The 19936-nt window shown below is 48.1% G+C and overlaps 1 protein-coding gene across 1 annotated transcript in view; it reads left to right on the forward strand.

Moving 5' to 3' along the window:
- MYO18B (myosin XVIIIB) overlaps positions 1-19936 on the forward strand; it is a 210624-nt gene that overhangs the window by 178591 nt on the left and 12097 nt on the right. Inside the window, exons 40-41 of the mRNA XM_070474664.1 lie at positions 9912-9959; positions 11269-11406. Of these exons, the coding sequence (XP_070330765.1) occupies positions 9912-9959; positions 11269-11406 (186 nt within the window). The remainder of the gene's footprint in view (positions 1-9911; positions 9960-11268; positions 11407-19936) is intronic.

The following is a 19936-nucleotide window of genomic DNA, read 5'->3' on the forward strand; positions in this document are numbered from 1 at the left end:
TTAATAGAAATGCTGGAGCTTTTGCATTAATTATAAAGGGAATTAATGACTGTATATACTAGTATTGGAGGTTTTTACAAATGAGCAAAACTTTTAAACCATTTTTGCTTGCACAGAAGTAGATTGCTTTTCTAATAAACAGTAAAAGTTCTAAAAATAACAAGACTGGAAAGAGGCAGAGTCTGTTCTTGGAGGTGCAGGCAGAGGCTGGGCAGGTGTGAGAGGAAACCAGGGGCCACGACTGTGAAACAGCCTGTGTTCAGGACTGTGTGAGGGGTGAAGTGGCCACAGGACCCCCGGGGTGAAGAAACGCACCTTGGACCTGGAAGAGCCCAGGCCGCACGTGGGATTCTTGCAGCTCGAAGAGGGGGCGGCTTAGGGAGGGCACAGGTGCTGCCTTTCAGCCAGCCTGATTTCCAATCAGGGATCCGAGGGTTCATTTTGGCATGACTTTGCTCAAGTTTGTCAACTAGCTGGCTCAGATGGTAAAGAATCTGCCTGTGACGCAGGAGACATGGGTTCGATTCCTCGGTGGGAAAGATCCCTTGGAGAAGGAAATGGCAACCCAGTCTAGTATTCTTGCCTGGAGAATCCCATGGACAATGGAGCCTGGCGGGCTACAGTTCATGGGTTGAAAGAGTCGGACACAACTTACCAACTAAACTACCACCTATATTCTTACCAGGGGAGAATCCCCTGGACAGAGAGGCCTGGTTGGCTACAGTCATTGGGGTCGCAAAGAATCAGACATGACTGAGTGACTAATACTTTTACTTTCCTCCAGTTATTCAATCTCTTTGAGCCTCAGTCTCTTCATCTGTAAGATGGGTTGATAAGAAGTGAAAAAAGCCAACCCTGGCACAGACCCGTGTACCTGGCGGGGCTCAGCCATCATCAGTTCCATTCATTCATCGGTGTGATCGGTTCCACCTGTTCCACGCCACACTGAATCGGGCGTTTGTCTCAGTCCACTTGCTTCTTGTCATCATGTGTCTCTGTCTTAGAGATACAGGGAGACTGAATAACTTGCCTGGGGGCAGGCGGGAGTTAAAGTCCTGAGGAGTAGAAAGGGGGAGGAGAGCACAGGTCTCTGCCTCCAAGGAGGCCACATTCTGTATGTGTGTGTGTGTCCCTGCTCATGAATACAGTGGACAGACTGATCAATAAAATCCTAGACTATAGCAGGAGTTACAAAGACAGAGAACACGATGCTTTGATGAATGGCAGGGGGGTACACTTGGCCTCTCTGAGAGGAAAAATTGAACTGAAACCTGGGTTGAAAAAAGGAGCCAGAGGTGGGAGCCTGGAGAAAAGTGAGTCAGGGCCGTCGAAGAGTGTTCTGGAAGTAAATCTTGACCAGCCTGCCCAAGTGAGATAAACGGGAAAGAGCGAGAGTCTCCTGCTCTTCTTCCTTCCCTCTCTCCCACCTTTCTTTGCCTTTTGAAGTGGCCCACTGTGTCCTCATGAAGTGCCCCAGGACCCCAAGCAGGATTGGCAGCATAACCCATGAGTCCACGGAGGATGAGAACCTGGGGCTTTTTGTTCAAAATCAGTTCAGTTCAGTCGCTCACTCATGTCTGACTCTTTGCAACCCCATGGACTGCAGCACACTAGGCTTCCCTGTCCATCACCAACTCCCGGAGTTTACTCAAACTTATGTCCATCGACTTGGTGATGTCATCCAACCATCTCACCCTCTGTCGCCCCCTTCTTCTGCCTTCAATCTTTCCCAGCATCAGGGTCTTTTCAAATGAGTCAGCTCTTTGCATCAGGCGGCCAAAGTATTGGAGTTTTAGCTTCAGCATCAGTCCTTCCAATGAATATTCAGGACTGATTTCCTTCAGGATGGACTGGTTGGATCTCCTAGTAGGCCAAGGGACTCTCTAGAGTCTTCTCCAACACCAGTGTTCAAAAGCATCAATTCTTCAGTGCTCAGCTTTCGTTATAGTCCAACTCTCACATCCTTACATGACTACTGGAAAAACCATAGCTTTGACTAGACAGACCTTTGTTGGCAAAGTAATGTCTCTGCTTTTTAATATGCTGTCTAGGTTGGTCATAACTTTTCTTCCAAGGAGCAAGTGTCTTTTAATTTCATGGCTGGAGTCACCATCTGCAGTGATTTTGGAGCCCCCAAAAACAAAGTCTGTTGCTATTTCCATTGTTTCCCCATCTATTTGCCATGAAGTCTTGCAACCAGATGCCATGATCTTAGTTTTCTGAATGCTGAGTTTTAAGCCAACTTTTTCACTCTTCTCTTTCACTTTCATCAAGAGGCTCTTTAGTTCTTTGCTTTCTGTGGTAAGGCTAGTGTCATATGCATATCTGAGGTTATTGATATTTCTCCTGGCAATCTTGATCCCAGCTTGTGCTTCATCCAGCCCAGTGTTTCTCATGATGTACTCTGCATATAAGTTAAATTAACAGGGTGACAAGATACAGCCTTGATGTACTCCTTTCCTGATTTGGAAACAGTCTGTAATTCCATGTCCAGTTCTGTTGCTTACTGACCTGCATACAGATTCCCCAGGAGGCAGGTAAGGTGGTCTGGTATTCCCATCTCTTGAAGAATTTTCCACAGTTTGTTGTGATCCACACAATCAAAGACTTTAGGCATAGTCAATAAAGCAGAAGTAGATTTTTTCTGGAATTCTCTTTCTTTTTCTATGATCCAAAGGATGTTGGAAATTTGACCTCTGATTCCTCTGCCTTTTCTAAATCCATCTTGAACATCTGGAAGTTCACAGTTCACATACTGTTGAAGCCTGGCTTGGAGAATTTTGACCATTACTTTGCTAGCGTGTGAGATGAGTGCAATTGTGCGGTAGTTTGAGTATTCTTTGGCATTGCCTTTCTTTGGGATTGGAATGAAAACTGACCTTTTCCAGTTCTGTGGCCACTGCTGAGTTTTCCAAATTTGCTGACATATTGAGTGCAGCACTTTCACAGCATCATCTTTTAGGATTTGAAATAGCTCAACTGGAATTCCATCACCTCCACTAGCTTTGTTCGTAGTGATGCTTCCTAAGGCCCCCTTGACTTCACGTTTCAGGATGTCTGGCTCTAGGTGAGTGATCACACCATCGTGATTATCTGGTTCATTAAGATCATTTTTGTATAGTTCTGTGTATTCTTGCCACCTCTTCTTAATATCTTCTGCTTCTGTTAGGTCCATACCATTTCTTTCCTTTATTTTGCCCACCTTTGCATGAAATGTTCCCTTGGTATCTGCAGTTTTCTTGAAGAGATCTCTAGTCTTTCCCATTCTGTTATTTTCCTCTATTTCTTTGCATTGCTCACTGAGGAAGGCTTTCTTATCTCTCCTTGCTATTCTTTGGAACTCTGCATTCACATGGGTATATCTTTTAACTCAGATGACCATTATATCTACTACTGTGGGCAAGAATCCCTTAGAAGACATGGAGTAGCCATCATAGTCAACAAAAGAGTCCAGAATGCAGTACTTGGATACAATCCTCAAAACGACAGAATGATCTCTGTTCATTTCCAAGGCAAACTGTTCTGTATCATAGTAATCCAAGTCTATGCCCCGACCAGTAACGCTGAAGAAGCTGAAGTTGAATGGCTTTATGAAGACATACAAGACCTTCTAGAACTAACACCTCAGAAAGATGTCCTTTTCATTATAGGGGACTGAAATGCAAAAATAGTAAGTCAAGAAACACCTGGAGTAACAGGCAAATTTGGCCTTGGAGTACAGAATGAAGCAGGGCAAAGGCTAATAGAGTTTTGCCAAGAGAACACACTGGTCATAGCAAACACCCTCTTCCATCCCCAGATTGTCAATACCGAAATCAGATTGATTACATTCTTTGCCGCCAAAGATGGAGAAGCTCTATACAGTCTGCAAAAACAAGACTGGGAGCTGACTGTGGCTCAGATCATGAACTCCTTATTGCCAAAATTAGACTTAAATTGAAGAAAGTAGGGGAAATCACTAGACCATTCATGTATGACCTAAATCAAATCCGTTACTATTATACAGTGGAAGTGAGAAACAGATTCAAGGGATTAGATCTGATGAACAGGGTGCCTGAAGAACTATGGACAGAGGTTCGTGACATTGTACAGGAGGCAGGGATCAAGACCATCCCCAAGAAAAAGAAATACAAAAAGGCAAAATAGTTGTCTAAGGAGGCCTTACAAATAGCTGTGAAAAAAAGAGAAGCAAAAGGCAAAGGATAAAAGGAAAGATATACCCATTCATTCAGAATAGATTTGGAATTTCACGGCAGTCACAGCAAAGCGGCACCACACACCCGCCCCTCCGGGCACAGGCTGGGAGCCTGTGAAGCCTGCCCTGAGCCCAGGTTGCTTCCTGGGAAGCATCTCCTAATTCTCAGCTGCCTTGGGCCTCCCTGTCTTATAACTCCCACGGAACGTGGGTTTCAGTAATGGCATAGGCGTGGGAGGAGACTGGGGGAAAATCGCCCAGAAAGAAGGCTCAACACTTCTTAAGTCTCAGTTCCAGAGAATTAGGACCGTCCAAGCCATGTTGTCTGGTCATGGCACAGTTAAATCAGTTATCAATGAGAAAAAGAAGTGTGGGGGTCCCCGGGGTGGAGAGCCGCTGTCTGAGCAGGGCCCCGCTCCCACCCGGGCGCTGTGGGCACTCTTCCCTGGCAGCTCCGCCCCGCACGCCCCCCGTAATTGCCTCATCGCCCCGGGGCGGCCGTGTTGCTTGGAGCCTGAGGGATTGGTCCAGGTATGTCTCTGAACTGAGCTCTCAATTAGGATTCATACCCACCCTGGGAGAGAGACACAGCGGTGCTTCAGCTGGAGGTGAGGCTCTTTGAGAGACTTGTTCAAATTATGAAAAGTCACATTTCCCCATGTTGGGAATTAGATCCGAGTGTAACAGGCCTTCCAGGCTGGAAACGTGGCTACGTGCTCGGAAAGCCAGGAGGCCGTTGTGGCAGCGTTTCAGCGCGCGCTTGCCAGCACCGGTGCCCTTGCGCTGTAACTTAGACTGGGGCGCCAGCCTCCTTAGACTAGTGGAGGGACGCTGTAAGCTGTTCCCCCAGGCTCAGAGAATGCTCATGGCTCATGCAGCAGCCGACAGCCCCATCTGTTCCTGCCCAGGGTCTGCGGCTGATCTGTCATCACCTTGGCTGGGAGTTTGGGGTGGGGTTGGTGGGGAGCTCAGAAAGGTCAGTGGATGACCCCTGACCCCCAGGTCAGCCAAGAGTATCCATGCCTGCTGGCTCCATCTGATACAAAGGCTGTGGAAAGGTGTCCTCTGGTACTGTGTTGAGTGTTAAGCTGTACATTTTCCAACATCCATGTTGCTAACTTGACGAATTTGAGCTGTGGTGAGAGATGTAGAAAGATCTGGGCCTAAGCAAAGATGGCCGTGACCACCGAGGGCATCATCCCGCATCAGCTTATTCAGTAGTGGGCCCAGGCTCTGGCCAGACTGCAGCAGTTCCTGCTGTGAAGTAGGGCAGGCTGGAGGCTGCCCACCCCTCTCTTCCCACAAAGCTCTTAACCTCCTGATTTTGCTTAGAAGGAGTGGCTCACAACATTGCTCTATTATTCTGAGACATTCCAAGTTTCCTCCCAGGGCCCATAGTGCAGGACCGGAGACTCCTCTGACGCCACGGAAGACACAGGTCTTCCTTTCTTTATTAGGTTTGTTTTTGGTTGCGCTGGGTCTCCGTTGCTGCGCGGAGGCTCTCTCTAGCTGCGGCGAGTGGGAGCTACTCTTCTTCGTGGCGTGCGGGCTTCTCACCTCTCTCGTTGCGGAGCGTGGGCCCAGCAGTTGTGGTGCTTAGTTTCCCCCACAGAGCGTGGGACCTTCGGGGACCAGGGATGGAGCCCGTGGCCCCCTCATTGGCAGGCAGGTTCTTAACCACTGGACCCCCGGGGAGGTCCAGACGTCTGTCTTTCTAGGCATCTTTCTAGGAAGGCCTAGATACCCAGCTAGTGGGTTTCCTGGGGAATGAGGGCTCCAAGCCACTTTATCCAGCCTGGCATCACAGGACACACGGACCGTCGTGCTATTGGCATCTCTTTCCTGAGGACTGACTTTGTGCCAGGCTACACAGCCTACCTGCCTTCCATGCATAGCTCTCACACCAACCCTCTGAGGGTGGTAACCATTATCACCCCCAGTTGACAGATGAAGAAACTGCAGTTTAGTCAAGTCAAGAAACTGGCCCCAGCTCACACAGTAAGTGATGGGGCTGTGATTTGATTCCAAGTTGACCCCACCACCCACACTTCCAGTGAGCAAGCCCTGCTGTCGTGTCAGACATACCCCATCTTTCCCCTTTCTCTTGTCAAGGTCTTGGTTCTCCGCCAAGTTTACTGGCCTGTCATCCTGGTGAACTTGTGTCTGTCACTGTGATATGGGGCCAGTGCATCTGTGTGTCACTTCCCAGGCAATGTTTGTATTCAGACCAGAGTTGTCTGGCAAAGGCTCCATGGAAAGGAATACAATGGGAGACATTTAATTACTTCCATTGCTCACCAGCAGTCCGCCTGTACACAAGTGCCTGGCCCATGTTCCTCATGAAAATTCACAGGAACCAGGGCAAGAGAAAGAACCGCTGAGGACGTGTCAGGAGATGAGGGAGAAGCCAGGGACCACATATCATGGACCAGTGCTGGCTGCACTGCCAAGGAGATCAGGACCATGGACAGGTCGCCTGCCCTTCCCGGGCCTCTGCTTGCCTGCCCAGCAGACTAAACTCATCACCATCACCATCATTGAGTCCTTCCTGTGTTAGGGCGGGAGGTACGGTCAGGAACAGGCAAACACGGATCTGCCTCATAAGCTTGAACTCAGACTCTTTCTTCATGTGGTGGAAGGGTCAGTGGGTTTTAAACTCTCTTGTTAGGAAGAACCCCCTTTTACACCAAAGGAAATGCCTATAGAAAATTCCAGCTCAGGATGGAGCGTAGACATCCTCAGATTGGAGTGAGAGAGGAAGTTCCCTGTGGATGGACTCGGTGTTCAAATCTGCCCTCCTGCTGAAAGGTCTCTTCCCCCAGACTAGAGACGCATTCACTTTGAGATGTCCAGTTGTGCCGGGCCTTGGTTAGTTACATTGTGCTCTAAAGATGCTCCCTTGCAGGATCCAGTTAAAGATCACTATTCAGCCCATTGAAGTGGGTGAGGAAACACATCTGGTTGCCCAGACCTTGTCTGCTGCAAAGTTCAAGGCCAGTCGCCCTCAGGGTTATGGGGATGTTCGGTTGTCCAGGCACCCATGGGGATCTCTGGGCACAGCCTGCCTTACTCAGACTCACAGACTCCCGGGGTGGACGATGGACCCGAAGCCCCTCCCTCTCAATCGTCAGGCCTCCAGCCCCACGGTGCCCAGTTTTTTCCCTTCCTCCCTGCTCGTGGGCAAGAGAAACCTTGTTCTCCTGTTTTCTAAGGGCAGTGCCACACCATTTTGAACTCTATGGGTTGGGCTGCAAGACTCTTCAGTTCTTTTTTTTCTTTCTGTGAGCATTTCAGAAGATGTAGCCCTATTCACCCAAACCCTTCCCTCTGCTTTCCAGGGCCCTCACCTACCACACTCTAGCTTCTTTGGTCAGCGGGAACCAGTGTCCTTATCAGGGGTCTGTGAACTGGGAGATCAAGTGAGGGGTGTCCATGCCTGAGTTCTACGGATTATACCATGAACCCACAGATACTGCACTAAAATTCGAGTCTGTGTTTGTGCATCTGGGGAAGTGGAAGTCCCACAGTCTTCATCAAAGACACTTACAAAAGGCCCAAGACTCCTGCTCTAGGGCCTCGGTACATCCTCTCCATTGTACATGGTCTTTAAGCATCCAAGTAGCCTCAGCATCTTGGCCCAGAAGCCTCATTTCAGACGGGGACACCTGACACCCCAGACAGGGGAGACAGACGGCCGAGGCCACGCTGAGGGCACGAGGATTCAGTCACCCTCCTCACAGTCTGGCCTTCCTTCTGCAGCCCCAGCACGCAGAGCCTTGGGAGAGACTCAGGCCACCAGTGGGAGCAGAGCTGGTGCTGCTTACTTAGACTACTTCAGTTAAAATTTTGAAGTATTTGTAAATCGTTTGTTAAAAAGTTGTATCAAAAAAAATTATCCTCAAGAGATCCTCAAGAAGATTTAGGGTCATTAACAAAGATACTTTCATTCTATCTCTTGCTGTCATAGCAAATTAGCTCAAATTTCATAACACAGGAATGCCCCAGCCTCACATCAAAGTGACAGACGCAAGTTTGCCAGCATGACAGGCCAGTGACTTGGCTGAGAACAAAGACCTTGACAAGACAAAGGGCTTGAATCCGAGTCTCCCTGGGCTAGAGCCAAAGTGTCAGCAGGGCTCTGCTTCTTCTGGAGTCTGTGGAGGAGAGTCTATTTCCTCCCCAGCTTCCAGAAAACACCCACATCCCTTGGCTCACGGCCCCTTCCATCCTCAAAGCCAGAAATGTTGCATCCCTGGCTGTTGTTCCATAGTCACAAGTCCCTCTGACCGAACCTGGAGAAAGGTCTCTGCTTTTCAGGACCAGGGTCATTAGAGGGGGCCCACCCCGGTAATGCAGGACAGCCTGCCTGTCTCAAGATCCTTGATCTTAATCACATCTGCATGCCCCTTTTAACACCTCAGGAAACACAGTCACAGATTCCTGAGATAAGGATTGAGATGTTGACATCGTTGGGGTCGTTATTCTGCCTCTCAAAGCATGGTTCACAAAAGGTGCTTTCCGTTATACTGAAGAGGCCAGCAGATTTTTCTCTAAAAGGCCAGATAGTAAATGTTACAGCTTCTTAGGCAGCGTGGTCTCTGTTGTAGCTGCTCTGCTCTGCTATTGAGGAGCAAAAGCAGTGCCAGATAAAATGCAAATGAGTGGCAGTGGCTATGTTCCAATAAAGCTTTATTAATAAGGACAGATATGTAGATTCAGTCCATGGCTGTCATTTACAGACCCCTCCTCTATTGGATTCACCAGACACCATCCAAGAGAACTTCCAGTCTGCCCTGAGCCGTGGGGCCAAAGGGACAAATAAGCTATTTTCTTGGCCTGGGAAGGGCCCTTGCAGTCTGATGGGGATGAAGCGATGTTAGTGGAAGTCAGGAGACTGACTGGTCCTTGAGGCGAGGGACCAAGGCTACAGGTGCCTCTCAGAAGAAGTGACCAGGGCTTCTGGGAAGGACTTGCCCAGATTCCACTGAAGAACAAAGCTGGGAGGTCCCGGCCTGAGGAGCCAGGCTCACATGTTTGAAGTTTGTGGTTTGACTGTCTGTACCCTGGGCGATTGCACTCTGGTTAGGAGAATGAGCCGAGTAGCTCTTACAGACCTGGGATTCAAAGCTATGTGACCTTGGACAGGGGTGTCAGCTTCCTTGGCTCCGAGAGGGAGACTAGCAAGGTGATTAGTGGGATCACATGTAAAGCATGTTTGTTGAATAAAGAGTTCTCCCTAAAGAAGAACCACTATTGTAATTAACTTCTGAGTTTTCCAGAATGCACTGAGAAAGCTGACCGCCGCAGCCCCATGTCTGATTTGCAAGCAGTCACAAAGGATATAAAGCCAATGCCTTGCCCGCTGGCAATTATGATGCTATTAATAGCAGTACTAGTCATGCTAAAACAGGAGCAAGGGTAACGGTTGCTACCCTTTAATTAACACTGCTTATTTGCCAAGAACTGTGCTGAGATGTTCACAAGGGTGATCTCACTTGGTCAGCTCCACAGAGCTGGGGGCAGAGGCCCATGATTAGCGACATTTTACAAAGGTGCCGAGGAGGCTCAGAGAAGACGAGGGACTTGCCTAAGATCACACAGCGGCCAAGGTTGGAGGCGGGACTCAAACCCAAGTTTATCTAACATCAGAGACTGTGTTCTTCCCCGGGCCCTGGCAGCCCAAGGATAACCGACTCTTTCTTGTGCCTCCTCCTAGTGTCCAGACAGCAGTGGACTGCGGTGGCGGCAGTGGCAGAAAGGAGATGTAAGTGAGCCCCGAATAGAACGGAGCCAGTGACGCTGAAGCCAGAGACGGGCCCCTGGCTGTGTCCAGCTTGCAGAAGGAGCACACACACCCACCTGGACAGTCACCGCAGTGTCCACAAGTGCTCTGACTCCATGCTCATAGCATACAGCACCGGGGACATATTACTGAACGGTAGACTTCTCGTAGACAAAGAGAAGCCTCCAACTTACCACACCGCTGTCCTCAGACTCCATCCGAAGGACAGACGTCAGTTGCCTGAAGAGTTTTTAGACTGACACTTGCGCCCTGCACGTTCTGGTCCTGACTTACCCTCCACTTGGGACTCCTCTTCCCGTATCTCCCGTGCCCTCCGTACCTGCATGGGCACGAGTCCCTCCACCTGATGCTCCCTTCTCCAGGCCCGTGTGGCCAAGCTCCAACCTTCAAAGAGGATGGAGCCCAACAGCCACTACTGTGTTCCTTCCCTTATGCCTCCAAGAAACAAATCGGGGCTCCCTCTTTGTCCTCCTTAGAACCCATCGTCTGTCTTCATCTGTGGCACTGATAGTTTTCTTTTTGATGTTACGGTTATTTATATAGATGTTTACTCTGCTAAAATGGGGTCCTGTGGACAGGGTCAATGTTGAGTTCATGTTTATAGCTCCTTCCCATGGCATAGAGTTATTCTATAAACAAACAAAATTTGTGAATATATTTATTATATATCGTAAATGAGTGAATATATCAACCAGAAAGTGAAATAATCATTCAATACCCACATCAGTGGCAGGCTCCCACAGGCCTCTCCCTGTGCTGCTTTCAGAAATAGGGGGTGTACAATTAAATCTCTGTCCACAGAGACATTCCAGCTAAGGTAGGCAAGCAGTTAAGACCTTCACAACTGATAGATTCCATGAACATATCATTTGGTCCGAAATCCAATGCCAAATTTTACTCCAAAATTGGAAGATACCTTGGCATCTATATTAGAGTATTTATCTTCCCAAGGAATAGCAATGATTTTTAACATGGGCATTGGAATTGGAGGGACCAGAGTTTGCATCCCAGCTTCATCACTGACTAACTGGGTTACCTTGGTTAAGACCCACACCCCCCAGTGTGGCCTCCCCAGATCCCATTACTCTCATCTATGTAACAGGTACAGTGCTGGCTCCCACCTCTCAGGGATAGTATTGTGAGCACTGGTTAAAGTGATGCATGTTCAGCACTTAGCACCACGCCTGGCTCATGCTAAAGGGTGAATATCTAGTTATTACTGTTACTGTGGTTGTCATCGTGTTGACAGCATCTTGCATTCTGGTTCTAGAGATAACGTCTCCACCCTCAGCTCCCAGCCGGAGGGCAGTCTGCAGTCTTGGTTGAGTTGTACTCTGTCCCTGGCCACAGACACCGCAAGGACCCCCTCTCGACAGTCAGCCGTCAGCAGCCGTATCCTCAGCCCCAGGTAAGAGTATCGCCTGCTGCCTCTGGGTCACAGGCTTCCCAGGTTGCTGTTTAAGTCTTCCATTTCCTGTGTCCTAGACAGGGACATGCATGGTCCAGTTTGAGGTATGACGCTGCCACTTCTTAGCTGTGTGACTTAAGGCAGGTCAGTTACCCTCTCTGAGCCTTCACTTCCTCCTCTGTGAAAGTATAATTGTATTTACTGCCCCAAACAGTCAAAATGAGGAGGATCTAATACAGCCCACCCAATGCATGGCTTTCCAGATGATTTCAAATAGCACAGGGTGAGCATTTTTAAAAATAGCTGTAGATTTACTATGTTTGTTTTCCATCTAAGGCAAGTCCTACTAATTTTCCATTTATAGATAGTTTTGTATTTAAATTTTTCTTTATAAACAAGTTTACTGAAGTTTTTTGGTTTCGTTTGTTTCTTTTAATGGGAAGTCTGTATAAAGACAGTTAGGCTGGATGATGTTTTCCTCGGAAATCTCAGCTTTCTTTGAATGTCAGAATTTTATATTTTGTTTCCTACCATGGAAGGAGACAAATTCAGTCACGCCTTGAGATGGGACCCTCACAAGTCTATAGGATTGCCAATAATAATTTGCTCCAACAAATAGGCCCCAGGCCTCAGCCTCAGCTGCAGGACTTAAATCTGTCTTCCCTCTTGCTTTCCAGTTCCATCCCTCTCAGCTCATTTGGTTTTCCTGTTCAAGGGCAGCCCTCTTGTAATGAGGAGCCAATGGCCATAAATCAGAAATTATGGATTAAACAGATGCGTAATTAAGATGAAATGCACACTGCTTGTGTGATAACAGAAGAGCCGATGTGATAAGATAGAAAAATCACAGACTAATGGAGCAGACCCAGACGAGTCCTCGCTGACTTGAAACGTGTTTGCTCTGAAGCAGGAGGCTGTCTTTACGAAAAGAAGGGGGTGGGAGTTCATGCCAAGCTTTCGGGCATGTTCAGCAAATGGCAAATGTCTGCTGATAATCTTAGGCTGAAAGATTTGATGTTGAAAATATCAAAGGGAGGCCCTGAGAATGGGGCGCATCAGGGGAGTTAATTAAAGCAAGATTATCTGATTACCACTCTTAATTAAAAACAAAGACCTGTGTGGAGAAAGAGCCATGTCCTCAGCGAACTCTGAATGCTGAGGACTTTTTCTTTCCTGATAACTAAATAACTTCTGGTCTCCCCGATCAGCCAGTGTATCAGGCAGCAGAGGCTGGAGCTGGAAGTGCAAGCACATTAACATAATATCCAAAAGTTTCATAATTATATTAGGCGCATGACAAGGAGTTACACCCGAGCTGAATGGGAGATGAGCGGCTGCAGTGATTTCCGTACGTGGACTGAAGTCAGAGCATCTGGCTTCCAATCCCAGGGCTGCTCCTCTGCAGCTATAAGATGGGGCAAAGGTTTTGTTTGGTTTTTGTGTGGGGTTTTTTTGATAATTTTTAATGCAGTGTAGTTGATTTACAGCGTTGTGTTAGTTTCTGCTATAGAGCAAAGTGAATCAGTTATCCGTATACATATGCACGTATCCACTCTTTTTTAGATTACTTTCCTGTATAGATCATTGCAGACTATTGAGCAGAGTTCCCTGTGCTAGACAGCAGGTCCTTATTACTTATCTGTTTAGTATATAGTAGTGTGTATACGGGGCTGCCCTGGTGGCTCAGTGGGAAAGAATCCGCCTGCTGATGCAGGAGAATTGGATTCGATCCCTGGGTTGGGAAGATCCCCTAGAGAAAGACATGGCAACCCACTCCAGTATTCTTGCCTGGGAAATCCCATGGACAGAGGACCGTCGAGGGTTACAAGCCGTGGGGTGGCAAAAGATTCGGACACAACTGAGTGACTAAAAAACAGCTGTGTGTATACGTCAGTTTCAGTTTCCCAGTTTATCCCTTTCTCCCTTCCCCCATTAGTAACTGTAAATTTGGGGCAAGTTGCTTAACTTCCCATGTTGTCTTGTGAGTAAACCATCCTCAGGGTTAACGAGAAGAGGCACTCAGAGCCCAGCTCCTAGAAAGAGCTCCAGAAAACCAGCTGCTTTCCTGGTGTTGGTATTTGATGCCCAGAGTAACCCCGGGGAACTGATGCCATCATCTCCATGCTGCATAAGAAGGATCTGAGGCCCAGAGGTTCAGGAACAACTGACTGAGACAAACTCGGCCACACCCCAGCTCCTGTAGCTTCGCCCCGGGCGGCACCTCCAGGCAGCCCTCGCTAGACCCCAGCCCCCCTTTCCCGGCGCGCTGCCTTCCAAGTCCTCAGGCGGAGGGGTCTGCACCAAGGACAGCGGTGCAGCTGGAGGCAAGAAAGGACCAGAAGCCCCTCGTCAATTTTCCTCATGTTGTGTCCCTCTGGCTGGCACACAGATGGTGCTCCGTAAATGTTTGTTGAATGAATAACCGGCCATAACAGCAACACTTGAGCAGAAACGCTAACTGTGCTTGGCCACAGCTCAGCTTTGTCACTCAGAGAGGGCCAGTAATTTGCTCCATGTCATCAGCAGGGAAGCAAAAGAGCCAGGATTTGGACTCTGGTTTAAATCCTTCCAAAGCCTGTGTTGTGTCTGCCATGCTTCCATGGCTCCGACTTTTATCCAGGTGAATCACTCACCTGGCAAAGTTTATTGGCAAAGAGCTGGCCTGTTATTAATACTAAAACTATATATATATAAGGGTCAGTATTCAACATCCATCCAAATGATATTTATTAAGTGCCTACTGAGTGCCAGATTCCATGGCGTTAAGCCTTGAAAATTTTGAGCCTTTATTAACCTATTAACCTATAAACATACTCTTTGGAGTTTAAAGATTCTAGAACTTCTGAGTTAGAAGGGACCATTAGATTATTTATTATTAGTCCAATCCTCTCGTTATATAAATGGGAAAAATTGAGGTCTGCAGAAGGAACTGTCTTACCTAAGCTTATAGTAAAGACTGACCCAGAGTTCAGGTGCCTTGACATCCAGCTTTATAATCTCTAAATACTTCTCCCTTTTATTAGAATATAACTGAGAAGGCTACAGTCCTCTTGCTCACCACCCCAACCTCACCTCTCTTCTGAAAGGTATCCACTGTCTTCAGTTTGGTGTGTACCTTCCACGTCTTTCTCTATGTATTTATAAATACACATGTACTTGTAGCAAATACATAGCATATTTGTGGGCTTTTAAAACACATAAGTGATACAATGCTACATTATGTATATGTACCTCTGTGTATGTGTGTGTGTCTGTGTGTGAAGCCATTTCAGTCGTGTCCAACTCTGTGTGACCCTTTGAACTGTAGCCCACCAGGCCCTGTGTCCATAGGATTCTCCAGGCAAGAATACTGAAGCGGGTTGCCATGCCGTAAATGTATGTATCTAAATTCTCAAAGTGCTTCTTTCTTTCCCTCAATAGTGTACTTTAGAGATCTCGCCCTGTCAGTTCACATAAGTCTATCTCATTCTTTTAAACTCCTGCAGAACATCTTAAGATGATGCCATGGATTTATTACACTGTACTCTTGTTTCACTTTGAGTTGATTTCAGGATATTTGCTACTAACCTGTTGTGTGTGTGCTTAGTCACGTCCAACTCTTTGTGAGCCCATGGACTGTAGCCCGCCAGTCTCCTCTGTCCATGGAAGTTTCCAGGCAAGAATACTGGAGCAGGTTGCCAGTTCCTCCTCCACAGGATCTTCCTAACCCAGGGATAGAACCCTCCTCTCTTTCATCTCCTGAATTGACAGGCAGATTCTTTGTCACTTAGCCGCCTGGGAAGCCCTGTTAACCTGTTAGCCTTTAAACACACACACACATACGTTTGCACAGGGCAAATGCTTCTCTGCGTCAGAAGGAATCTGCATTTTAAACTTGACCAGATGCCACCAGGTCATCTGGGCGCCCTCTGTGCTGAGGAGGTGGAGGCGGGTTATAGTACAACAGGAACTCTGGTACGCACCCCCATGTGACCTGGCCTGTCACAGGGCTCAATAAACGAGTCTCTGGGACATTTCCAAATTTGACTGAAAAAGAAGGTCACTCTAAAATCAGAAGAGAGGGAGAACGCAGTCTTCTGCCAAAAAAATAAAAGCATTCCTTGTATTATTTATAAGAGGACGTCAACTCAAGAGAAATACGCCTAAAGCTTGATGATTTACAACCCAGGAGTCATGAAGCTGCTGATAAATGCAGGAGCTTCTGGAGATGGAGACACTAAATTACCTCCATGCCCCTGGGGAGGGAGTTTATGGGCTTGGTGGTGGCAGCCGGCTTGGCTCCAGAGCCTCTTTTGACGGCCGGCTGCAGCTGGTGCCAGGGCGCCCAGAGCTGGCGTGGAGCGCCTGGCCCTGCAGGGTGCCCGCCTCTCCCTTCTGCCCTCTGGGCCACCACCCTGCCGGCAGAGTGTTCCAGTAAAGGGTTCTCTCCTCTCCCTCCCGGTTCTCACGGCACCTCGAGCTTTCCAAAGGGGGCCAAGCCCCATTTTCGTCCAGGGCCCCATGCCCCTCAGAACCTCAGCCTTGGTCACTCGCATGGCTCTGCAGGGCCCAAGCACAGACAGGCATCAACTGAACCAGCTGTATAGATGCTGGTGCCTTGTCACTGGCCTGTTTTCTTTCGTTTTACTGGACAGTTATTCCAAACCATCCTGACTTTCCTCTGGCTCCAGCTCCTCACTCTGAGCAGACACCCTAAACTCCTGGTTCATTGAAAGGAAAAACAGCGGCCTCAGAATGGTACCTATAAGTTGATCACCGTCTGCCCCACCTTCCCTCTGGGCTCAGAAAATGAGATCCGGTCTTGGTCGAGTGGAATCCTCACCCCGCTGCCTGCTCGCTCCTACAATCTCGGCCCCTGCATTTCCAGCTGCCCTTCCTCCGCGGGTTCTAAACACCTTCGGGTCCTTCCGTCCTAACTATATCCTCGCCCATCACCCTGCAGTCCGTTTCCTCCCTTTGGAGTCAGGCTTCTCCAGAGTGGGGTGTCCACCCAGCAACTTCACTCCGCTCCCATTTCTGCCTCCGTTTCCTCCAGCCCAGAGCCCGGCGCCACCACTGAAACATTTCTCAGCGTGTCAGCAGCTTCCCAAGGGACAAACCAAGGGATGTGCTCCAGTCTTGATCTTTTCAGTCTGCTGCACTGGCCCCTTAGACATTTCTTGGGACCCCCTGCCCACCTGGCCTTTTAGCTGTTTCTGCTCCTTTTGTTGTTACCGTTCAGTCATTCTGTCGTGTCCCACTCTTTGCGACCCCATGCACTGTAGCCCACCAGGCTCCTCTGTCCCTGGGATTACCCAGGCAAGAATACTGGAGTGGGTTGCCGTTCCCTTCTCTGGGGATCTTCCCGACCCAGGGGTCCAACCTGCATCTCCTGCATTGAAGGCAGATTGTCTACTGCTGAGCCACTAGGGAAATGTTTCTGCTCCTTGGCGCTCCCCAAACTTCTCTTTTCTGGTTTTTTCCTTCCCACCCCAGCCCCTCCCCCCATGTGCTGGGGATCCCAGGGTGCTGCTCTCACCTGTTTTTCTGCCCGCCGGGTCCCAGGCAATCCTCCTGTGATTTTAACCCCCTCACCGTAAACGGGTGACCCCCAAATCTAGCCCTCCAACTCATGTTCTCCCAAGTTGCAAATGTGTATATCGTGTGTAACTGCCTGCCGTTTAGAAGCTGGCCCCCTGGCTCTCTCTGTGGAATCTGAACCCGGTGGGTCCAAGGGGAGCCTCCTCCCTCTCCCGCACCAGTGTCATCAGAATCACGTGGAGGTCCTGTCACCAGTCCCCCAAGCTGGAGCCCTCCACCCCTCTGAGGCTCTCATCCCTCTCACTTATCCCCGTCGTCTGCTGATCCCAAATCTTGTTTATTCTGCACCTCCGCGCTTCGGGCAAATACTCTTGACCTTCTCTCCATCCTCACTGTCAACACCTTGAAGCCAGGCCACCATCATTTCTTCCCTAGACTCTGGCAAAGCCCTTCCAACCCCACCCTCCTCTAGTCCCTCCTCTGCACTCCAGCCCCTCAAGTCTCTCTCAAATGAAAATCTGGTTTCAGTGGCTTCCTGTCACCTACAGCAGGAGTCAGCCAATGACTGCACACAGTAAAAAAAAAAAATCTGGCCCTTGACCTGCTTTTGTAAAAGTTTTATTGGATCACAGCCATGCCCTTTTAAAGAAATTTTGCATATTGTTTCTGACTCTCTTTGGCCGAGGGTGGCTCTGCCAGATGAGTTAACTGTCACGTCACAGAGCAGCAGAGCAGGTTGTTGGCAGCGTGGAACCAGGATCAGTGGAATGCAGCGGGGCAGCCTGCGGGTCTGCGGCTGCCTGTGGGGGAAGGGGGAAAGGTTCCAGCGTTTGGGATCCCCACTTGGTAGCCTTGGGACATCCAAACAGAACTGTGTGTGTCCTGGTCAGACTTTGTCTATCCCTAAATCTCAGTGACCGCGATCTATCACCACATAATTAGAGATGCTGTGATTTGAATTTATCACCAAACATGGCTCTGCTCTGTTGCTATTGGACTAGTACCATATTGCAGTGTGAGCGTGGAGATTATTGTATAAATTATTCTCACTCACATAATCATCGTGATTTTAATTACTGTGTAATCTTAGCTAATTACTGTTGTATGTATCATTTGCTTTGGTACCGATTTAACACAACTGCTTTTCGTTTGGCTAAAAGGCAGCATTACGACTTTTCCTTTTTCAGGGAAAAAATGTGCTTTCTGTAAACATTTGCAGTCCCATACTCTTGGCTTGTGGTTCTTCGCTTAAAAGCGATAGATTTAGACACCACCATCCTCCTTTGATCAGCCCCCACTGATTTTTATGTGGGATAAGGCTGGCTTGAGTCAGTAAAAAGGTCTAAATTATAGGGTATTGTTTTAAAATAAAGTTGTATTACTCTCAAGGAAGTGCAATTACTCTACTGCAGAAGTGGGGCCAAGGCTGGGTCACGTGAGACCTGCTTAAATGATTAGATAAGACTCGTTTGTAATTAGTTCATTAATTATGTAAATGTGAATGGAGGATACTTGGCATTGAAAACAGCTTGTTCTCAAAGTAGGTTAAGCATTGACTGCTAATCTTATTTCAATAGCACATTTATTTACTGGTCTCTGCATTCTTAGAACTGGAGCTCAGGATCACTTTAATCCATCCTGAATGTACTTAATGAATGAGTCTCTCATGAAAATGGTTTTATGTCTTCCTGGGACAAAAGAGTGCTTTTCAGTTTTATCAGCATTAAGATTAGCGGGTAAGATGTGGAAATGTTCAATGGGAACATACTAATCGTGGACCCAAGGCCTGAGCAAGTGAGGAGCAGGAGAAGTCCGTATCTGTCTGGGGTTCATGCTTGGAGCCAGCGTCACTCTTGGACAGGCTTCCGTGGGAAGGAGGGGTGTTTTCTGTCTAGACTTCTGGGTCTTTGGTAGATCTGCGAATCCTTCAGGAATTCTGAGGCTCACCTAAGTTAGATGCGAGTTGGTGTAAAACCGTGTGGCTTGATCATTGACTGTTCAGAACATTCTTGTAGAATCTGTGGTTCTCTAAGCTAAACTTTCATTAAGCCAGCCTATGCAAACATACATACTGAAAACTGTGTCTGTATAAAATTTTTAAAGCTTGGTCATACCTTAATAATTACTACCCAAATCAAAACCAGCCCATGGCTAGCACCCCGACACCTTCCAGTATCCGTTGCAGTCGTGACCTCCTCCTTACTCAAGGACGACCACCACCCTCACTTCTGCTCTGTTAGAGTCCGCGTTAGACGGGCCATTCTGTGAGCCCTCTGATGCCTTTATGTTTAAGTGTAGCTTTTCTGTTTTTTCTTAGGAGGTTTTCTCTCATAGAACCTGGACGATCACATCCGGAATCAGATGTGATCTGCTAAAATCAGACTTCTCTACTCCTTTTACTCAGTAAATATTTCTTCCTTGGTGTCTGAGCCCAGGAAGACATGAAGGGTCATTCATACTTCCCTCTACTCATATGCTGGTCAACTCCTTGCCCTCTTAAGTATCAGCTGCTTGAACACAAGGGTCCTTCACCTCAGTGTCAGCAGGAGCTGGCATCGTGGCACTCCACAGAAGGTTCTGAAGGGCAAGGAGGAGGGGTGGATGGACAGATAACTTCCATTCACTTAAAGCTGCATTTATGATGAACCTGGGTGCTGCTAGAAGTCAGAGATTGTGGTTACTGCCATTGTATGGTACTCAGCAGAGGTATTGACTGTGCCTGGAAACCAAAAGAAAGCACTGTGAATTTACTTAACTGTGTTGAACCCAAGTTGACTCTCTGATCCAACTTGATCACTTTTCACACCCCGTGTGTTCTTTCAGGACATCGTAGAGGTTGTGTCTGAAGGGCAGGCTGAGGTTTGAGAGCCGGTGCTCTCCGGTCTCAGGCTGTGACTCAGGAGGCTCTCTGCATCTTTGTCTCTCCAGGAAGGAAATGTGGTTCCAGCTCCCTCTCAATTCTGAAGGGGATGAAATTCCGGAGAAACAAGATCAGGCTTTGGATTGGGTT

The sequence above is a fragment of the Odocoileus virginianus genome, chromosome 12 (assembly GCF_023699985.2).
Source record: "Odocoileus virginianus isolate 20LAN1187 ecotype Illinois chromosome 12, Ovbor_1.2, whole genome shotgun sequence".
NCBI lineage: Eukaryota > Metazoa > Chordata > Mammalia > Artiodactyla > Cervidae > Odocoileus > Odocoileus virginianus.